Source organism: Podarcis filfolensis, assembly GCF_964270895.1.
Source record: "Podarcis filfolensis genome assembly, chromosome: 15".
NCBI lineage: Eukaryota > Metazoa > Chordata > Lepidosauria > Squamata > Lacertidae > Podarcis > Podarcis filfolensis.
In genome coordinates, this window is record NC_139618.1 from 23,317,966 (window position 1) to 23,339,929 (window position 21,964).

The 21,964-nt window shown below is 43.7% G+C and overlaps 1 protein-coding gene across 3 annotated transcripts in view; it reads left to right on the top strand.

Annotated features, from left to right (window-relative positions):
* Nucleotides 1–21,964, top strand: part of TRIM29 (tripartite motif containing 29) — a 46,892-nt gene that overhangs the window by 16,195 nt on the left and 8,733 nt on the right. The window contains exons 2-8 of one of the 3 annotated variants that reach the window (XM_083588689.1): nt 4,091–4,186; nt 6,870–7,103; nt 8,465–8,663; nt 15,955–16,041; nt 17,567–17,659; nt 21,475–21,576; nt 21,813–21,889. In XM_083588689.1, the coding sequence (XP_083444815.1) occupies nt 4,091–4,186; nt 6,870–7,103; nt 8,465–8,663; nt 15,955–16,041; nt 17,567–17,659; nt 21,475–21,576; nt 21,813–21,889 (888 nt within the window). The remainder of the gene's footprint in view (nt 1–4,090; nt 4,187–6,869; nt 7,104–8,464; nt 8,664–15,954; nt 16,042–17,566; nt 17,660–21,474; nt 21,577–21,812; nt 21,890–21,964) is intronic. The other 2 variants (XM_083588690.1, XM_083588691.1) reach the window with 2 other exon arrangements.

Here is a 21,964-nt window from a genome sequence, read left to right on the forward strand (position 1 = left end):
CCCTACAGACTCTCTTGGGTGTACCATCAGACTCAGAAACTTGGGGTGGCCAGGAGAGGGCCTTCTCTGTGGCAGCCCCCATGCTGTGGAACTCCCTCCCCTGACACTTTCAGTATACAGCTTCTGGAAAATACTGAAGACCCATCTCTTTACCCTTTACAGAAGACCCTTTACAGAGGTGTATTTTTTTAGGACTGACCTTATATCTGTGATTGCCAGTTGTTTTAAACTGTTTCTAATACTGTGTTTTAATTGTTGTAATCTACCTTAGGACCTTAGGATGAAGAGTGAGTAAATGATGATGATGATGATGATTCCACCCATCAGACACTATATTGCTGCCCCAGGCAAAATATAGGAAGGTGCCCACCACCCCACCACAATTCTATGTGCAAATGTTAACTGGACAGGTAGCTAAACTGTATTCCACTTTGCTTGCCTCCACTGGACATGAGAGCATCAAAGGAGTGCAGGGCAGACTGGGCGGCATTCTAGCTTTTCCTGCCACAATTTCTACCCATCTGCTGCATTCTGCCTAATGGTAGAGCCGGTCCTATTCACTGCATTATACTCCATCTACCTGCCCCCAAGTTCTTTCACTACCTCCTTGGGGACAGAGTAACGGGTGGAACAAGAAACTGGGTCCCTCTGGGCATTCTTTTGAAAGCCTGAAACTCTCCTAGATGGAGTTTTAAGCATCTGAGTGCAGTACTTGAAGGCTTGAAGGGACTCAGTTTTTTTCCAAGAAGAAAAGAGCCTCATGTTTGCTCATCCCTAGATGAGGCATGAAAGATGTTTATGGCACATCCCAGAGCTGGCCCACCCATGAGGCAGGCTGAGATAGCTTACCTCAGGTGGCGGAAGCCTACAAGGTGGCAGAGAAGCAGTGCTGGCGGCAGCACTTGAGATCTTATGAGATCTCACCAAAATCTCATGAGATCTCATGCATTTTGTGAGATCTAGCCTGAACCCACTGGAACCCGCCATCATTCAGCCCAGGCAAAGGAGACCGCTGCGGTAGCAGGGCAGCACCTTCCTGTTTTGCCTCAGGCGGCAAAATTGGATGTGCCACCCCATTAGATACATTATAAACACATGTACTGGATTCCGTACAAAATGGCTTGACCATCATGGCTTTCCACCCAAAAGCATAATGGGCATTGGTTTTCTCAAGCTGCAGAAAGTGCTTTGTTAAGAGATCACTGGCATGTCTACGGTGCCATAGTTCATTGGGTTTGTTGGAGGGTGGCTGAGCCGGCTGTTAAACCAGTTCAGGTAGGCAATTGAGACCTGCCCTTAGCGGAACAGTTCCTGGTTACTATATGCTTGCAAAGTCCAACAGCAGTGTGAGACCACACATGATTTTAGGGGCATGTTCTCAGATCCACACTATCCCAATCTCATGACACAGATAGTGTGGCATAATGGAGGGAGTGTAGGACTTCGTCCTGCTTTCAAATTTCTTTTATTTCCTGCTTCTCATGGGCTGACCTTGGGCAAGTGATTGCCTCTCAGCCTAACTTACTTCTCAGGATTGCACCATAAGGCAAAAGTGAGATGGAAGATTTTCTTGCCTTATACCCTTAGGGCCTGGGTGTGAAACAAATTACAATATTTATCTTTTTTTAAAAAAGGGTCCACCCAAGAGATCTGATAAATTTGGCTGAGTTCTTCCCTTTCCATTAGATATTCAGCATGTGAAATGGTGTTATTTATCTGCATTGTAGATTTATTGCAGAGTGCACCAGGTTTTATTAATGAAAAGTGTGTGTTGACATAGGATTGTAAGAGGTTTTTTCCCTCGATTCATTTTCTCAGTTTGGCAGAGAGAAAATAATTCGCCTTTTGTCACCCATCTGTTTTCTGGTTCATCTGAAAAACACAATGTTTGAATGATGTCCAGGTTAACTAAGCTGCATTAGTTGGATTGTGCAAATGTGTCCAAAGCCCCTGTGGGAATTTCCAAAGACTGCTAAGCAGTAAGATGAAGAGAAGAGCATGCATGTTTTGGATTAATTGATTTGGAAATTAAAGGTTGTTCAATTCCAGCAACACCCATAACTAGAGGTGTGTGTGTATGAAATTTGGAGTATTAGATGAATATAATAATGAATAAAGATATGTCTAACACTTTCAGATATGTTTAGAGGTAGTGCTCCTTTTCCAGTACCTTGTCAAGTTAACCCTTCCCTTCCCAACTGTGGCCTCCTTCCAAAAAGGTGCCTTGTACTGCAATTAGGTTTGGACAAAAGGTTTTCTGTTGGGGTCAATAGGAGATTGCTATGTTTCTTTTGGGTGGGTGGGGTAAGAGGGGGATCGGGGCAAGGAAGGGATACCCCTGGCCAGATTGGGAAGCCCCAATGACTGTCTTGTGGGTCACTTGTTCCCTACCTGCTGTCCAGGAAAGAAAGGAATTCTTAGGGAAGTTTTTAGTGTTTGATGTTTTATTGTGTTTTTAATATTTTGTTGGGAGCCACCCAGAGTGGCTGGGGTATAAATAAATCATTAGCATCATCATCATCATCATCATCATCATCATCATCATCATCATCGTCATCGTCATCATCATCATCGTATTCCTGTCTCATTGATGTAAAATTGGAACCAACATAACAGTCACTTAGGTGCCTTGTAGTGTTCCTTTCTAGCGGTGCTGTGTTCGCACACACAGGATAAACAAAGGAAGGCTAGAAAAATTTGTTCATCTCTCAGGACCAAGTTACCTTTCTCTGGGTGGCTAAATTTCATAATGTGGAGATATGAATTAGCATGATAGTAACTTGATTTGGCACGATGACTTAAATGGAGCCTCCACATTCAAGTGCAGTGTATTTCTGGATATAGTAGATGTCGGGGACAAATGTGCTTTACCTGCTTGTGATCTTGTGGCTGGTCACTGTTGGAAACCAGAGACTGGGCTAGGCAGACCTTTACTCCACAAAGCAGTTCTTAGATTCTTACAAAGAGCAGCTATGTGAGTGCAGGGCTCCAGGTGTGTTGTGGGATGAACTAGTGATGTGAAACTGACCCTGTGCCTAGTACACGCCACACAGAAAGACTGCACGCCAAGTGCACAGCAACTCCAAGATTTGCACTAGGGCAAACACGCCTATTTGTGGGTCTCATGCATTGAAATCCAGGTCTCCATCATAGAATTGTAGAGTTGGATCCCAAGGACAATGTAGTATAGTTTCCTGCAATGCAGGAATCACAGCTGAATCACTGGGCCACACTTTATGATGGAGAAATAGGGGAAGGCACAGAGAAACGTCTTCCTTCCAGATGCCCTCTGTCACATTTTCATCTACCTAGACAAACCTGATCTTTGGACAGGCAAATTGTTCCTAGAATCATGCACCAGTCAAGGGACAGCAAGCCATGCAAACACATCTCTGCACAACTCTTAACCTTTTCTGCCTCTGCTCTCAAGGCTTGGAAGGGACAAAGTGGGCTGTGATTCAACAGTGCCTGAGCGAGCTGGTGGATTTCAGTCCTTCTTTCTCCTCTCACTGTCTTCCTCACCCTGCCTTGATCATGGCATCGTCAAAGGGCTAGATGCAGAGCGAATGAATCTGTGGTCATGTCTAAACAAAATTTCTGCCGAGGGCGTCCTCCTCTCTGTTGCAACATGGGCCACGTCATCCTGTAATTACATGGAAAACTGTTATTGTTGCAGCGACACACCCTGGGCTGGGCCCTGGGCTTCAAACACATCTGGATTTTGAAATTTGGCTTCTTGACACCCTCCACCCCCCACAGCAATCCACATTAATGTGATGGGGGGGAAGCATAATCCTAACCCCCTTAAAAAAAAACCAATTCATGAGGGTAGATAGAAATCTTCCCAAAGCTTTAAGTCTAGCTTTGTGTGTGTGTGTTCGGCTTGGGGATTGGGATTGTCTGACCCAACTAGTGAGATTATCTAGATGAGCTTGATTATCTCTGATAGCTACTCCTAATTGCCAGGAACCTGTAACTCATGGGAGTTGCAGTCCAGGGGCCAAAGGCAAAAGTGAGCAGCATCTGTGGGCTTTGAAGCTGCCTCCTAGCAGAGTATGATTTCATTGGTGGCTTTCTTTCCTCTCCACAGACTGAGCTCTCTCTGCAGAAAGAGCAGCTGCAGCTGAAGATCATTGAGCTGGAAGATGAAGTGGACAAGTGGCAGAAAGAGAGGGACCGTATCAAGGTGAGAGCCACACAAAATCCTCCCGCTTCCCTCTTCTTCCCAAAACTACTGCCCCCTCATTGCTCTGCTCATTTCCTTCCTCCAACTTTTTGCACTCCAACAGAAGCCACGTCCACACCATACATTTAAAGCACTTTGATGCAGCTTTAAACAGTCATGGCTTCCCTCAAAGAATTCAGGGAGCTGTAGTTTTGTTAAGGGTGCTGAGAGTTGCTAGGAGACTGTAAAGAGGGAACTTAAGTGTCATTGGCCCGATCTTGTGGGATGCTCTCCCAATAGAGATTGAGCAGCGAGGTTCTGCTTCAGCTTTCAAATGCTTGCTAAAAACATTTCAAGTCCACCAGGCTTATGCAGGCAATGAAAACAGATGCTTTCCACAATAGCTAGATGATTTCTGATATTATTATTATTATTATTATTATTATTATTATTATTATTATTTATTATTATTAAATATATACCATTGTAAACTATTCTCACACATTTTTATGAATAGTGGCATATCAATGTTTTATAGCCAACTAAAAGATGTGGGTGGCAAGCCTAGGACTTGCTGATCAGAAGGTCGGCGGTTCGAATCCCCGCGATGGGGTGAGCTCCCGTTGCTCGGTCCCTGCTCCTGCCAACCTAGCAGTTCGAAAGACATCAAAGTGCAAGTAGATAAATAGGTACCGCTCCGGCGGGAAGGTAAACGGCGTTTCCGTGCACTGCTCTGGTTCGCCAGAAGTGGCTTAGTCATACTGGCCACATGACCCGGAAGCTGTACACCGGCTCCCTCGGCCAGTAAAGCGAGATGAGCACCATAACCCCAGAGTCGGTCACGACTGGACCTAATGGTCAGGAGTCCCTTTACCCTGACTAAATAAATTTCAGTGAGTCTACTCTGAGTAGGACCAGCATTAGATATAGCTGGAGGCTTCCACCTTCTTCTGCCTTGCTCTTTTTTTCTCCTCACTTCCATTTCCTCCCCATATGGTTCTCCTAAGATGTCATTTTGCTTCCTCCGCTCATGTTCTCACCTCTTGCTCACTTTTCTTTTCGAGTATCTCTTCAGGGCCAGACCAACCGCATGGGCTAGAAGTGGGGTGTGTGTGTGGGGGGGGGGAGAATAGGCCCATACATCTAACTTGGCAGAAGGCCTGGAACACACAAGCTCGTCTCACACTCCGGGGACTACCCAGCGCATTTAAATTCTGTGCCTTGGCTCCGCCAAAGTTGTCTGCTTATCTCGACTGCCAGAGCTCATCCCTGAATATCCGAGGGTGTTGCAAAAATAAAAAATCATGTCAAGCAATATATGCAAAGCCGGCTTTTTCTCTTTCCAAATCGCAGGAGAACGCCTGAGCATGGGAACTTCCATTATATGGATTCACTGTGCCCCATGTTAATGTAATCTTCATTCTTTTATTACTTATTACATTTTTAAATAAATAAATAAATCCCTGACCCACCGCAAAGGAGCTCAGGGTGGCATGCCTGTTTATTTGTTCTGTATCCTCTACCCATTTTATCCTTTCAACAACCTTACGAGGCAGGACAGGCAGGGAAAGTTTGTCTGGACACTCAGTGAACTTCATTGCCCAGTGGAGCTCTGAAGCTAGTTCTGCATCAGTTCTAGTCCAGTCTTCCCTAACTTGGAACTTCAAGATGTTGCTACACCCACTAGTGCCCTAAATGATCTGGAGGGCACTAGGTTGGCAAAAGTCTGGCTTAAAAGTCTCCCCAGGGTTTCACAGGACTCCTGATTCACAGGGAAACGACCAGAATGTTTTGAGTGCAGGATTTAGCTGAGAATCTCTGTGTGGGTGGAAACGTTCTCAATAGAAACCGCTAACGTGGTTAGATCAGAGGAAACCTGGGAAGGTATCAACTGATGATGATGTCATCTTGAAGTGCTTTGTATTCCTCTGCCCTGCAGGTTGTACTGTGCACAAAAGCACCCTTTCAGACTTCTCCTTGTTCAGCTACTCTTAACAATCTAGACCAGGGTGGGGAAGCTTTTCCAGTCTAAGGGCCACATTTCCTTCTGAGTAGGCTTCTGAGGGCCACATGCCAATGGTGGGTGGAGCCAGAGGGAAAGTGGATAAATTTGACTTTTTGTCAAGTTTCTAATCATGCTCACATACCCCTCTCTGTCCTCCATCTGGACAAGCAAAATATTTCATCAGAGGTGAAGGATACATCCCGGACAGGGAAAAAACACTCAGGGTATGAAACAAAGCCAAAGAGGGCCAGTTGGAGAGACCTTGAGGGCCACATTTGCTCCTGCCCTGGCTTGAGGTTCCCCACCCCTGATAGGATGGTTTCTATATCAGATTCTGCACACAATATAAGTCACACCTGCAAGGATATACTTTGCATGAAGGTGTCTAGAAATGTCAGTGACATAACACTGAAATGACCAGCCTCCACCCTCCCATACGTTTCTAAAACATGCACTCAGGAAATTGAACTGGTGCAGCTTTTGCTGGGCATCCCACATCACACTCCCGGTGTGGGTCTGCAATGTTCAGAGCATCCTTGCACACCGAAAACTAGGGCATCAGGGAGAAGGGGTTTGGTTTTGCTCTCTACCGGTGATGGGCATTTCGTTTCGTGACAAATGTCAGCTCCAGCCATGCAGAGAAAAAGCTTTGTGTTAGATGAGTCAAGAGCATTTCTCTCCCCCTGTCTCTTCGTCTAGAACTTCACCACCAATGAGAAAGCCACGGTGGATCAGCATTTCAAAGAGCTGATCCGTGACCTGGAGAAGCAGCGGGACGAAGTGAAGGCCGGTTTGGATCACAGGGAGAAGGTTGCCGTGGAGAACATCAAGGAGATTGTGGAGGAGCTGGAAGAAAGGGCCAAACTCTTGCAAGAAGACAAAGAGACCAGGGAGCAGATAGGCCAGATCAGTGACTCAGTGCTCTTCCTGCAGGTATGCAAGGCTGTTTTTCTCCCATGCTGACTGTGGTGGCTGGTGCTTATTGTGGCTGGTAGGGCAGAAGGCAGGGAGGCCAACACTAGGTGGAGCTAGAGTCAATGAGCTAATTTTGTCTCCATCCTCCTCCCCACTGCAGAGTTTCACAAGGGCAACACTAAGTTTCAACTTAGGAGGAGGAAACAGGGGCGAAGGAAGGTGTAGTGACACCTGGGACAGACATCACTACGTAGGGCTGCATGTGTGGCATTGCTACGTATGGCACCATATGTAGCGACACTGCACATGCGCTGTATAGCAGTTTGCCGCCGCTCCAGCGCTGTACAGACGGTGCCGGGATCCCTCCGGTGCCGCTACAGCCACAAATTGTCTGTACGTCTCTGGAGCGGCGCAGTGGCAATCCGCTATGTACAGTGCATGTGCAGTGTTGCACACATGCGCTGTACATAGCAATGCCGCACATGTGCTCTATAGCGGTTTGCTGCTGGCACTGCTCCAGTGCTGTATGGTGGGGAATTATTATTATTATTATTATTATTATTATTATTATTATTATTCCTTCAACTCCCATCAGCCCCAGCTAGCATGGCAAACGAAGATCTAACTTGCAATCCAGTGACATTTGGAATGCATCATACTGGCTACCTTTGATATGTTCACTGTTTTTTTATTTCTAATAGAGTTATGTTCAGTAGTGTAGTGGCAAATTCAGAAATGCAGGGTCTGCTCCTGGTGATCACAGCCATACCCCCTCAGAGGCACATGCTTTCCATAATGATTCAATAAGCTTATAATTATACAATAATAATTAGGGATGCATTGCCATAATCAATGCAGGTCTCCATGAGTTGTCATTTTCGCTAGATCTACTGTTTTCTGTACATGTACATGGGCAAATGTTTAGGAGCACTCCAGTATCTTATTCGGCAGTGACTTAAGTTGCACTTTCCATGAAGTCCCATTGTACATAACAGACCCTGTGCATCATTTTCTTGAAATGGATTCACCTTGTATTTTCAGTGTTTCTAAATCCCTAGCTTGGGAGTAGACAGTGGCTAGAAAGCTCCTCTTTCATGGAGATTGAGTAGCTCTAGGATACTGGAGACAGGGAGCCTGCTGCAGAAATAGTAATCAGTCTTTGACCCCCCTGCAGCCCTGGATCACTACAAGACTGGCTATATTCTGTCTTTCTTCTATTGAACTCAAGGTGGCATATCTAGGATTTCTGAGTGGTCCATCAATATTTAGACCAATGACCAGACCTAGGCCTGCTTAGCTTCAGCTCAGCAGCTTTGTCCAGACCAAACCCTGATCCTCCTCTGTACGCCACTTCTGTTTATCGCTATTTTTCCTGGCAGGAATTTGGAGCAATGATGAGGAGCTACACCATTCCACCATCCCTGCCAACATACAGCATCCTGCTGGAGGGAGAGAACATGAGCCCGTCTATGGGGATACTGAGAGATGACCTCCTGAACGTGTGCATGAGACATGTTGAGAAGATCTGCAAGGCAGACCTCAGCAGGAACTTCATCGAGAGGAACCACATGGAGAACGGTAAGGGGAACTTATTCCACTTGGCCTTTTAATTCAGTTTAGAAGCGGTTCAAGGTGCTGCCTCCCCTTGAGGAAGGCCCCTATCCTGTCTGCTTCTGAGATTACAGTGCCATCTCCTATACCCACCTTTATTGAGAACATCTCTTTGTATTCACTGGGCTTACTTCTGAGAAGACATGCACAAGATTGCACTGAGAATTTATTCACTATCTTTGGTCTTTTATCATTTGAAGTAAACTTGGAGCTCAAACTTGCAGAAACAATTGTAGAACTTTTCCTCTTTATTTGCCCAGAGCAAAGGCATCCTTCCTGTACACTTTTTTATTTTTCAAAAAGTCTTTATTATTTCACCCTTCAATACAAAGATTCCTCAACCAGCTCAAAATACAATATTTTTTTAAAAACCGGCAATAATATTATCCAAACCAAAACTAATGATAAAAGTTCTGCAGATGAAATGTAGGTGAGGCTGCATAAAAGCAGAGCTTAAACCACAGTTCTAAGAGGCCTGGGATTTTATTTTATTTTTTAAGTTATCTCACCTAGTGACAAATGGAATTTATTTATTTATCTATCTATCCAGTCATTCTTTTATTCTTATATCTCACCCTTCCTCCAGTTTGGAGCTCAGGGTGGCAAACAACCAATAGAGAAGCAATTATGCAAAATAAGACATCATGTAAACCACAAAGTTGCAGCAGCAGCAATTCAACAGCAAATAACATCAGTAAAAGCTTCACCAGAAAATAGTTTGCCTCATTATACAAATGCCTGGCCGGTGTAAAAATATTTACAGCCTCCCTGTAAAAGCAGCATTGCTTACCTTTACCCCATCTTAAGACACAGAATGCCTTAAGTGAACAGCTGAGACTTCAAAGTGCAATACTTAATAAATCATGCATCAATTTAGCTAATCAGTAACGGTGGAGCAATAAAAATGCAACAAATACAGCAGAATAATCACATCCAATAAATAAATAAATAAATAAATAAATAAATAAATAAATAAATAAATGGAATGTAGTGATTTCACTTGGATATTATGGCTAATAGCCACCAATAAATTTCACCTTCATGAGTTTGTCTAAGCCAAAAGTGGGGTACCTGGGGCCTTCCAGGTGTTGATGGACCCCAACTCCCATCAGTCCCAGTCAGCATGGCCAATAATCAGGGATGATGGGAATTGAAGTCCAAAAACATCTGGTTGGCCTCATGTAGGAATGAAAGAATCTACCAATTTCAGTTTCTCTCGTTTTCTTGTTTTCACCTGTCTTATGTTTGATTTGCCCCACTTCTACATCCGTTTGCATTTTTTTAAAAAAAATCTACATGAACATTTTTTATATATTTTGTGCACACACATCCCAACATACACATTCCTGCACATTCAATTTGCCTAGTGTGTACATTTCTGCAAGTTATCCCTCTAACATAACACATTTCGGTGCATTACTTCCATTAATATATATACTGTTGTGCACACTTTCCATTAACACATGCAGCTTTGGGTTGACGAAGTATATCGCATAATTCAGAGAAGTGCAATTTTGAAGGACAGCTGTGTTTAGGTTTTTGTGTTGGTTCTGGATCATGTGGATCAGCACTAAAGTGTAAACTGATACAAATCTTTTCCCCAGCCCAATACTCAGTTTCCCTGGCACACACACCCCAACACTATGCCCCTGAGTGGTTGGAGTGTTGGACTAAAACCTGGGAGAACTGAGTTCAAATCCCCACTCAACCATGAAGCTTACTGTGTGACCTTGGAACAGTCACTGCTTCTGAGCTTGACCTACCTCACATGGCTATGTAGGACACATTGAATTTTTCAACTTTCAAATTCCAAAAATGAGGTGTGCTAAAAAGTTGTGACATGACTTGGGAATTTGGAATATATTTTGCTTAAATTAATATTATTTAATTTTGCTTGCTAAGTAAAAAGTGTGGAGAATTGCATAGAAATCATTAAAAATGATTGCCAAGTACTTGTAGTTTTATTAATTATTTTTATTTAGCATTACCTGACAAAATTTTAAAAAAGGTAAAATTAAAATTATTTGGTTTTCAAAAACTAATGTATGTGCTTCTTCATCAAATGTAGACTTGCCAAGCTAAATGTTGTCCAGTCACAAAAACAATAGGAGATTTGAATTCCTCAAAACATTGCCCCAAAACATGTTGTTAAGACCCCTCACTGATTCCACCCCCCCAAAAAAAATTAAGTTTCACCTACTAAAATGGCACTTCTCACATGTGGCAGAAATTAAGCAAGAAGTGGGAGAACAGTGTACACCCCCTTGAGGTTCTTAGAGCAGAAGGTGGGATATAAATTAATTAAATAAATAAATGGACAATGCAGTGGCCATCAGTACATAGATCTTCAATTAAACATATAAATTAATATAAGCACCCAAGATTTCCAAATAGGTAACCACATGAAATTGACACCTGTATGAAATATGTTTGCAAGTAGCCAGGTCTGTGAGATCCTCAGACCATAGAGGGTGGGGATATATCCTCAAAGTATAATTCTCCTATCCAACACGAGGGCTGATAAGGGGCTCATGAAGCACAAAGTTGTTTTGCTCTGTAAATGACTTGCTTCCCTTTGTCAAAACCGAACTGACTGCCAATTCATTTCATCCAAAATTATCCTTTACAGCACAAAAGGGAAATCGTCCATTCAGATGTCAGTGTTAAAACATCCATGGCATTTTGTTTTGGCTGCAGTTACATTCTTTCCCTGCTGATGATGTGAAACTGTGCTGCGCAACACAGTAGTTCTTAATCATTGCTTATAATTCATGTAATTTCTGGCCCCATGAAAACTGCTGACAGTTGTGAGATGTATTACCCACTTTTTAAAAAACAACAAAACACACCAACCCATAATGTAGGGAATATAAGGCCTTAATCTGTTTCATGTCTCAGATACTTATCTGTAAAATGGAGAGAATATTTCTCCACATCACGAGGAGTTGAGAAACCAAAAAATATGAATTAACTCTTGGCAGCTCCCAGTCCTGAGAACCAGATAGATGCCTAGATAGATCATCACTGGGCCTCCAGACACAATCTACTTTGCCCAGGGCAGAGGGGCTGGCATTTATGTGCGAGTAATGACTTTCACCACCTTTCCGTTTGTGTTGGGAAGATGAGGAATCAGAGAAAGGCTTCTATCGCAGGGAAAGGTCTTTGATGTGGCTCTTGATGAAGGTTGCTATGGAAACCCCAGATCTTTATCATTTCATTAAGATCTGTATCAAACATGCCTCTGTTTGTTCCTTGGCAAAGGGTCTTACAAATCTCTCTAGGCTTCAAACACATCTAACGTGCCAGAGACATGCTGGAACACTCTGGTGCAATAATAAGATACGAGGAAGCAGATCAAACACAGAACTGGGCTGAGTGTAGTCATGGGTACAATCTAATCTAGCTTCCTGAGCCTTCATTTTAAAATACCCCCAATTTAAAACTGAAGATCAAGAAGGGTGCTAGAAAGGGAAGGAGGCATATTTGGGCAACATGTGCATCAGGAACAACAAACCTGTGGCTTTCTGGATACTGGGGGTCTCCAGCTTCCATCAAGGTCAATGATCAGAGATGATGGGAGCTGTAGTCCAACAAGCAACTGCTGCATGGCTATGCATTAGTTTTCAGGACAGATCCCACACAAAGCAGCAAAAGGCCAAAGGGGATCTTGAACCGTAAGGAAGTATTAAGCCTCTGGAATCAGTAGCAGAATAAAGGCCTGCACTGAAGGGACCTTTTGTAGTTGTGTAGGAAGGGAATTTCAAAACTGTGGGGCCACCACTGACAAGGTCCTGTGCTTGTGAACTTAGTAGACTGTACTTGTGGGCCTCTGCAGCTGATTTTAAAATATGGGGTGCAGCTCATCTGAGTTAAGGTGGTCCTTGAGTTAAGCCAGCCCCCAAATGTTTAGGACTTTTAAGTAGGAACTAGGAACCTGTGGCCCTACAGATGTTGTGGAACTACAACTCCATGATCCCTGACAAGGGCTGAAGTCCAACAGCATCTGTAGGGCCACAGGTTCAACACCCCGGTGGACAACCCTAATGGGTTTATTTTATGCTCTGTCAAGAGGAAAGAGCAGCCTATGACCCCAGGGAGCTTGTTGTACCACCCACAATAACCTCATCCCAAATCCACAGGAGCCAATATTCACACAGCCTCACCTTTCCTGTCTGTAAAATGGTGACAAGATTACTGGCCTGCCTTATAAGGCTGCTGCAGCAGTTGATGAGATAATGTGGTCAAAGCACTGGGAATTTTTTTTTTAACCCACCCCATAAGTATATTAATAGTACCAGGGACAAACTAATATATGAGACATAAGTTCCATTTATGAATTTTCCATTGCCACTGTGGATAAGTATATCTGTAGTGCTATCCATGTGGATGGATCTTTGCAACACATAGTAGTTGCACTTTTAGTTAACCCATTGAAATGGATGAACCTATGCTAATCATGTATTTTATTCTGTGAACTATCCTGAGATATTATGATGAAGGGCAATATATAAATCTAATAAATAAACAAACAAATAAGATCATTTCTATTAACTTCAACGGGTCTACTCTGAGTAGGCCTACAACTGTCTATAACCCCATGGTTTGTTTTGGGTTGGTTTTTTTTACTCAAAGCAGTATTGAGGTGTCCCAGTGTGTTCCCGCATCACAAACCATTTCCATTTCCACTTACTGTAGAAGAGGAAAGCATACTGATGATTCCCCCTCTGCGATTAATAGTAGCTTTGGAAGGTGAGAAATTTATGTCAGGAAAATGAACCCAGTTTGGATCAGGGCATGAGGAGTGGCTTTTATAAAAAAGGAAAAGAATTTGGAAGCTGTATTCAGGGATCTCCCACATCACATTAAGCTTAGACTTTATTAGACCAAACATATCTCCCCATGTTGCTTCTTAGTGAAGGTTATGGAAATTGCTGTTCTTTTTGGATGGATGTAGAGAATTTATACTTTCCAAATAAGTTACCAGGATTATTTTTTCTTTCCCTGATGGCAAAGTATTCAGAGACTTGGGCCACATCCCTAAAACCACCACCACAACAAAAATAATCCCCTTTTAACTGTGCCTCAGGATGAGGGAGAAAAGGGATTCAGTTTGCATTTAAAGGTAAACACACTTTCTGAAGCAATGCATGAACCAAAACACACCCATCCTTTGAAATTCACACTTCTCTGAATTTTGCAACGTAATTCTCCACTCAAGTAATATGTACAAAAATACATACAGTGGTACCTCTGGTTACAGATTTAATTTGTTTCGGGGTGCCATGTGCACCCCGAAAAATCTGTAGCTAGAGGCGCCACTTCTGCACACGTGCGCAGTGCGATAGAGCACTTCTATGCATGCGCACGTCATGCAGAGCACTTCTGCGCATGTGCAAGTGGCAAAACCCGGAAGTATACACTTCCAGGTTTGCCGTGGCCATAACCCGAAGATTCTGTAACCAGGAGGTTACGCAACACGAGGTACCACTGTATACTGGAGTAAAATGTGCATAGGAATGCATGTATTTGTGGAAATGTCATCCAACGCTCCCACCATCATATTAAGGAAAATTGCTTTGCAAAATTGCCTATATTAAAGGGGAAAGGCATACAAAAATATGTATATTGAAATAAATTCACACTATAATGCTGGTGAATGTTCATGAGGGCTTTTTTTTTTCTAATGGCAAACTGTAGAGAATTTAACTTAGGGTTGGAAAAGAGAATCCAAAATTGACAGAATCACTAATTTACCCTTCACATAATAAAACCAAATTTGAAAGGTACTAAAGTAGTAGGGTTTCTTTTTAAGAAGTCATGTGTCCAGTTTAGGAGAGAAGGGTTGCGTCATCCACCTACATACACCCAAGACAAAACTTTGTTTGCTCCACCCACTTCTGTTCTGCAAAAGAAAGGGGAACTTTAACACCTGGTTCTGTAAGTGGTGTCTCATTCAGAGATGCTGCAATGCAATTTTCACAGCTGGCCAAGTCTGTGGGGAGTTGCAAAGAGTGCAGATAAGTGGATGCCTCCTCCAGCAAGGGTTGGAATAGCAGAGAGAAGGCAGAAGGAAGGGAATGCTGCTGGGATTGATAATAGATGTTAGTAGGTGGTCATAAAGTACAGGTTAGGTCACAAAATGCCAGCTTCCGTGAAACACGGTTTCCTCCTGATCCGTGGGATTTCTGCATGGGGACACTCATTAGATCACACAGGGCACAATCAGATGCACTTCTGAGTTTGAACCATTGATGCTTCCCAGTGACAGATGCCCCAGTGACAGCCTAGAAGAAAGACCTGAGTTTCCCTTCAGACTCAGCTTTGCACATCCTCCTTAGCCATTTCTGCATAGTTTTGGCTAAGCCAAGAGAATAGCTTTTCTTTTTTGAGTCTGAATGCCACATTCCTTGGTGGGCAACCTTCTCAAGGACTGCAGACCCTTACCCTTGTATGGCAGGTGATATTTGAGTTTGTTGGTGTTTTAACCTGAGCCTGCCTAATTTTCAGTTTCTAAATCAACCTGTTTGTCAAAATGAAGCTTTGAAATGTGGGGATTTTGCAGTTCAGTTCTCCAACTTCACAATGCACTAGATTAAGCAGCTGCATCAAAACAAACTTATTAGTGAAAATAACCAACAAAGATGCATTTGAGTAGGGGAAAATGCTTGGGGAAAATGGGCACATGAGTCAGATTGGCATATATAAATGCACTTTTTATAAAGTCATACTAAGAGGCTGGTGAATTTTCACAAGGATTTTGCTGCAGAATAACCACAAATTTCTGCAGGAATGTGGAGGACTGAATTTAAGGCTGAAAAAATAAGAAAGTGAAAGAACCAAAACTGACATATCCTTCTACCCTGACACACACTAACTTACACCTCTTGATCCTCCGTTCAGGCAAGCAAGAGGAATTATAACAATTCAAAGGCACATTTTAGCCAGGCAAAATAACTCAAGGAGGTTGAGGGTCCTGGCTCCTGACTTAAGGATCCCCAGCTCTCTCAAGAGCCAATAACCAACCACAACCTTTGCTCCATGTGCCGGGTACATGCAACTCAGCCCTTGATCCTGCTGTCATCAAGTAGCAAACATCTAAATGTGTATCACAATCGCAAAAAGATCTTTGTGTACCTGATAAGTCTTCTGGGGTTCAGCTTCTCAGTCTAGACCCAGGGAGCTACTCCTTGTTTCTTTGCTTTTCCCTTCTTGTCTTATGGTTTTTATCCCCCCCCCCATTTCTGCTATGAACTTTCAGGCGATCACCGCTTCATGATGAACAACTACTCTGACTGGAACCAGCCAGACAGCATGAAGAGGTTCTCCATGTTCCTGAATCCAAAAGGTATGAAGCAGAGGCTAGCCAAAACTACCTGCCTGGTTACCAGTTTTGTTGGTGTGAGTGTTGTGAACTGATACAGCTTTATATATCAACCGTCCCAAATCTCCAGATCTTGATGGACCACAACCCTCATCAGCCCCCAACCAGCATAGTCAATGGTCAGGGGAATGATGGAAGTTGGAGTCCTCCAACACCTAGGAAACACAAGCTTAGAGAAGGCTGTTTTATACTCATGGAAGGATCTGTGTTGTTTCAACGTTCAGCACCCTTCCCCCCTCTTGCCATGTACTTTTTCTCAAGGCCATTTTCTTTCCTCTCCTGTGTCCCCCTGGCTTCATTTGCCCTTAGTGCCATTTCATCTGATTTGTTGACTGGCAACTAATGATTTTTCATGGAATGCTAGAGTTTTTGGAGTCCTTTGGAGGCCATCTAGTCTAATTTCACTGTGCGGTGCAGGAAATCCAGAGATCAGGACTATCCTCAGCAACAGGTAGCTGACCACCCTCCGCTCAAAAAACCTCCAGTGAGGGAGAGCCAGGTCATTGCCTCTATTGTTAAATTGCTCTTAACAGCAGGAGGGTTCTAGTATTGTTCAACCAAAACCTACCCTCCTGTAACTTAATCCCATTACATTCAATCCTGCTCTATGTAACAGTGGAGAACAAGCCACTGGAATTAGTGAATAATTATGAGCAGGTAGTATAAATTCATTCTTTTGATTCACCCCTGTGTATTTTACTTTGAACATTTCACAGTAGTAAAGAACCAAGCGAGACTTAAATGTCCTCTTCCTAAACCGTTTGGAGGCCTAGATGGCATATAGAGATGATAAATAAAGAAAACCATTTCTTTTGAGGCTATTTCGAACTTCTGATGGCTCTCGAGCAAAGAGCAGCTTAACCTGTTCCACATCTCTCTTCCAAAGCCAGAGTCCCGACATCCCCAAGACAATCAGTCTGAGAGATGGAGCATGAGTGAGTAAATGAATGTAACTAATGGCTACTCAGGGAGAGCTTTGGGTCATTTGGCTCAAAAGCTCCTTTGGTGCACTAAGGAGAAGGATGGACAGTTTCATTCACAGGCTGAATTCTTTCCCCTGCTAAGACTGGGTACATTATTTCTGATTCTAAATCTGCTGATTGGATTGTTTTTAAGATGGCAACACAGGACAGATCCTACTGGTAGGAGGGAAATGTTGTGAACCTGCTGCATTCCCTCTTCTCCAACCAATAACCAAACCAATAAGCAAAAGTTTAAAAATGTTAGAGGGAAGTTTGCATAAAGTGCCTATATTAGTGAAAATAGCATACAAAAAATGTAGGTGCGCATTAGGGGAGATTGTGTGTGAACTAAAATGCTGGTGAAAATTGAGGACTCCCCCCCAAAAAAAGAAATAAGTGCAGAAATTGTGCCAAACTGAACTGAAGACTGAAACTGAAATAGACAGATAAGTCCACCCCTAGCAAATCCTCAGTCACCTAATTTGTTTTCACACCAACTAATTCCTTAACTCAATTCTCTCATCTAGGAGGAAACTACAACACCAGAGCCTGGGAATTTTCTGCCTTGCAGACTGCAGAGGAATCCATTACAGCAGGGAACTCTGCTTACTCCCTGAAAGGTACTACTCTTCACACCTTCAATGCTGCCGCTGGTGGTGCACCACTCCACCTTACCCTGTCAATTCCCTTTTACAGAGTTGCTATCTTTTCATTCACCCCTGGGGCCATAGCTTAGCAGGAGAGCATCTGCTTTGCAAGCTGATGGTCCCGGGTCCAACCCCTCAGTGCCTTCATTTAAAAAGAAAAAGCATGAGCTAGCAGGACCTCCCAAAAGCCACTGCTGCCCAATGGTGGTGATTTAGAGCCCCAGAGAGGGCTGAGAAGGTCTGGCAGGCAGTGTGGAGTAGAAAGTCAGGATGGGTTCTTTAGTTAGAATCCTGAAAATTAGGACAGTCAGGGGTAGTAGACCTTTGAGGACCTCAGGCAGAACCCAACGAGCAGAGGAGTTGTTCCAACAAGAGCACTGACTCAACTGAGCCCTTTGATGCTCCCTAGGCATGACAGCTCATCTCAGGCTCCACCCTCCTGCTGAAGAATGCAAATCCTTAAAGGGCCTGGAGCACAACACACCCTCACCTGCCCATGACCTTGAGCTAGACACTCTGCATGTGTTAGCAAGCAGACCCATCGGAATGCAAGGACTTTAGGGATGAAAATGCACATCCCCAGAATGAATCAGGCTTGGGGCTGATATTCTCTACAGGTCTAGATTTAGAGGTCTTGGGTCCAGCAGTCTTGGGCTTGTGGGAAGGATCTCTGGTTGCTGAGCTAAGGCTCAATGTCTCCGTGGTCAATGCTCTTAGGTTTTCACCATTTGTACCTATGTCTAGGTCAGAGCTGGACTTTGGATCATTAGAGTAGACCAGCCTTCCCCAGCCTAGTGACCCAAAGTTCTTTTAGACTCCAACTCCCATCAGCTGCAGGCAGCATTGCCAATGGTCAGGTATGATGGGAGTTGTAGTTCAGTTATCTGAAGGTCCCATAGTTGGGGGAGGCTGGAGAAAACAGTCTTGGTCATGCTCTTTCTCCAGCTATCCACTGGAAAAGAATGGATACATTCTCTTATAATACCAGAACTTGGGGTCATAGAATCATAGAATTGTAGAGTTGGAAGGGACCATGAGTGTCATCTAGTCCAATCCCCTGCAATGCAGGAATCTTCTGCCCAACGTTGGGCTCAAACCGTGACCCTGAGGTTAAGAATCTCATGCTCTACTGACTGTACTATCTCCATCATCCTACAAAGATGTCTATTGGAAGATTCATGACAAACAAAAAAGGAAGTACTAAGTATTTCTCACACAGCACATAGTTAAACTATGAGGTTCACTCCCACATGGTGTAGTAATGGTGGCTGTAATGGCAGTTTAGACAAATTCATGGAAGAGTAGACTATCAGTGGCTACTAGGTACACCAACTATGTTCTACGTCCGCTATCAGATGCAATATGCCTCTGAATACCAGTTCCTGATACTCACAAGTGGGGAGAGTGCTGCTGTACTAAGGTCTTTCTTGAAGCCTTCTTATGGGCATCGGGTTGGGCACTGTGATAAGGAGATGCTGGACTAGTTGGGCCTTTTGGACTGATCCAGCAAGATTCTACTTATGTTCTAAGATGAAGCAATGATCTGACACAGTATAAAGCTGCATCATTAACCCTCAGAATATGAGCTATGGAAAAGTTTCTTGCATAGATGTAAGATGAAAGGATCCATTCACTTCTCTGTGTTGGTCTCCCATTGGCACCCCTACCTCTCCTCCCATCCCAAAGTTGCGACTTAATTTGGGGACCAACTCTTATTTCTTTTACACAACCAATCTCTGTCCGTTACGTGTTCTGGTATATATACTGTATATTCATTATTTATTGGGAACAAGGCAGTTTATGAAGACAACATGCATACTCTCCCCATTTCTCTTGTTTCCCCATGTCAGTGTAGCATGGTTCAGAAATTGAACATGCATGGAGAAGGGAGCAGAATTCTGCTCATTTACTCCATACACACTTCCAGGCCATATTTAAGTGCATATAAGCATATGTGTTCTGTCTGCACAACTGGGGATCTATTCAAATGTCCCACAGTCTTGTAGATGGAGCCTGCCCATGTACAATTTGTACACGTTGTACTCTATCAGTTATCAGAGGGCCTTCTCGGTAGTGGCCCCCTCCCTGTGGAACACCCTCCGATCAGATGTCAAGGAGACAAAGAGCTACAGAACTTTGATAAGACATCTGAAGGGAGCCCTGTATCAGGAAGCTTTTAATGTTTGACATTTTATTATGTTTTTATATGTGCTGGAAGCCACCCAGAGTGGCTGGGGCAACGCAGCCAGATGAACAGGGTTTAAATAATAAAATCATTGTTATTTATCATGTCAGTTATATGTTGGAGTGGCCCCCAGTGGGAAGCAGCTGACCTGACCTCCCTGCGGTTGAGTTGCCACTGCATACTGGAATGGAAATAGAGAAGGGCGAGGTGGCAGTGAGGTTGGTGGGCTGGAAACAAGCCAGTCAAGCCAATCTGGTGCTCTTGCTAGTGAATTTGTATCATGCTGACCCCTTCCCTCCCTCCCTCCCAGTATGCAGCAGTGACTCAGTGGGAGGACGGTCAGGCAAGCAATGCAATGCCCCTGTGCCATTCACTACAGCAAACTTGCTCCTTGCTTCAGGCCCATTCAGATGAACCTGTAAATACTGGTGGGAGCATCTCTTGGTGAGTGCACACTGCAGTTTGTTACGGCTCTGTGCAAGCAGCTACACCGAATCCCTGCATCACCATTTAGCAAACATTACACGAAACAACACCAGGAGGTGGCAAAGACAAATTACCACAAAGGATCCTTCCAGGGCATTGTAAACCAGACCTTACTGTGTGAACGCATCCATAAATACAAGTCAGTGTGGCCCAGAGCAGGATACGCAGAGAGTGCAAGATGGAGAGGCCCTGTTCCAGCAAAGCCTTATGCACAGCTCTGCACAGGGTAAAAATTCAAATTGAGAAGGATTTTTTACAGGAATGTGCAAGCTAATTATGGTAATGCCAGAAATTAAAGCTAGCACTCAATTAAAGAAATCTTAGCCAAGTACACACATGTGTTTTACTCAATTAATTGATAAATAATTGACAACAAGTGGATATATTTGCATATGGATAAAAAGAATAGTTCTGAGGAAGAAGCATCCTTATCCACTTTTTAAATGAATCACGGATATGTCAGTATGTCAGTACAGGGATCATCTCTGAAGTTTTCTTTCCTTTGAAAGAGAGAAGATGGGAGGTGCTTCTTTTAAAACAGTGCTTGTCTTCAGTTTTTAAAACAACTGTTATCACCACCGTCATCTGTTGGACAATTTATCAGAGACACCTCTTTAGTTGTTAAAAGTGTTTTTGAAAAGCAATTAACCTAACTGATTAATCAATTAAATATTGCACTTTTAGTGGCAGAAATCTTTGCAGGATGAAGTCCAGGACCCATTTATTCTGCATCACTGGAAAATTTGAGGAGAACTTGGCATCAAGGTTCATGCCAGTGAAAGCCACAGAAATTTGTTTCTTATCCATTGTTTCTTGATTCCAGTGGAGTTCTTCTTGCTCTCAATCCTGCTTTTATTGAAGAAGCGACACCCAAATTGTGGGCTCTCTGCTCCCCCACCACTTCTTAACTCAAAGAAGTGTGTGCCTCCTACTTAGTTACTCCTGCATTGGAGCAGATTCATCCTGTCTTTGTGCCTATGGTAGGGACTATTGCTGATTCTGCGATCTGCAGTCCTGGCGCAGAGGCTCACAGGATCTGGCCAAAATGTGCAGAGATTTGTGGAGAGAAGCATTTTCTACTCCACCTCAATGTAATGTTGCTTCTTCTATTTTCCAGTGGGCAATGGGACCAAGATGCCTTATCAGTTCCCCCCAATTGGCCAGAGTTCACCGGGAGATTTCAGCAAGCAGTCCGACGGGAGCCTCTATACCAAGAATGGTACTTTCAGGGCTTCTATGAGTTCTTTCCCCTCTACCTTCATCCTCTCTTTCTGTCTTTTCTCTGGGGAGATATTCATTCCAAATGCCCCAGTCTGACCTGGCTGCATTGGAATTGCTGTGCTTTTCAGTCTTATGTTTAAACAAGGTGTCCCTCTAACTCTGGAATGCACCCAGCGGCATGCAAGGGAGGTTCTTCCGGGAATAATAACCACAGATGCCTTGTGTCTCCTCCAGCTTACCCTTCCATTGTGAGGCACCAAGCCACTAAGGTGCAACCTCAGACATGGAAGTCCTCCAAGCAGAGCATGCTGGTAAGTCATTAGACCTGCGCTTTTCACACCTTCCACCCAAAAGTCCTTCTGGGCTGCAACCCTAACCCTACTTAC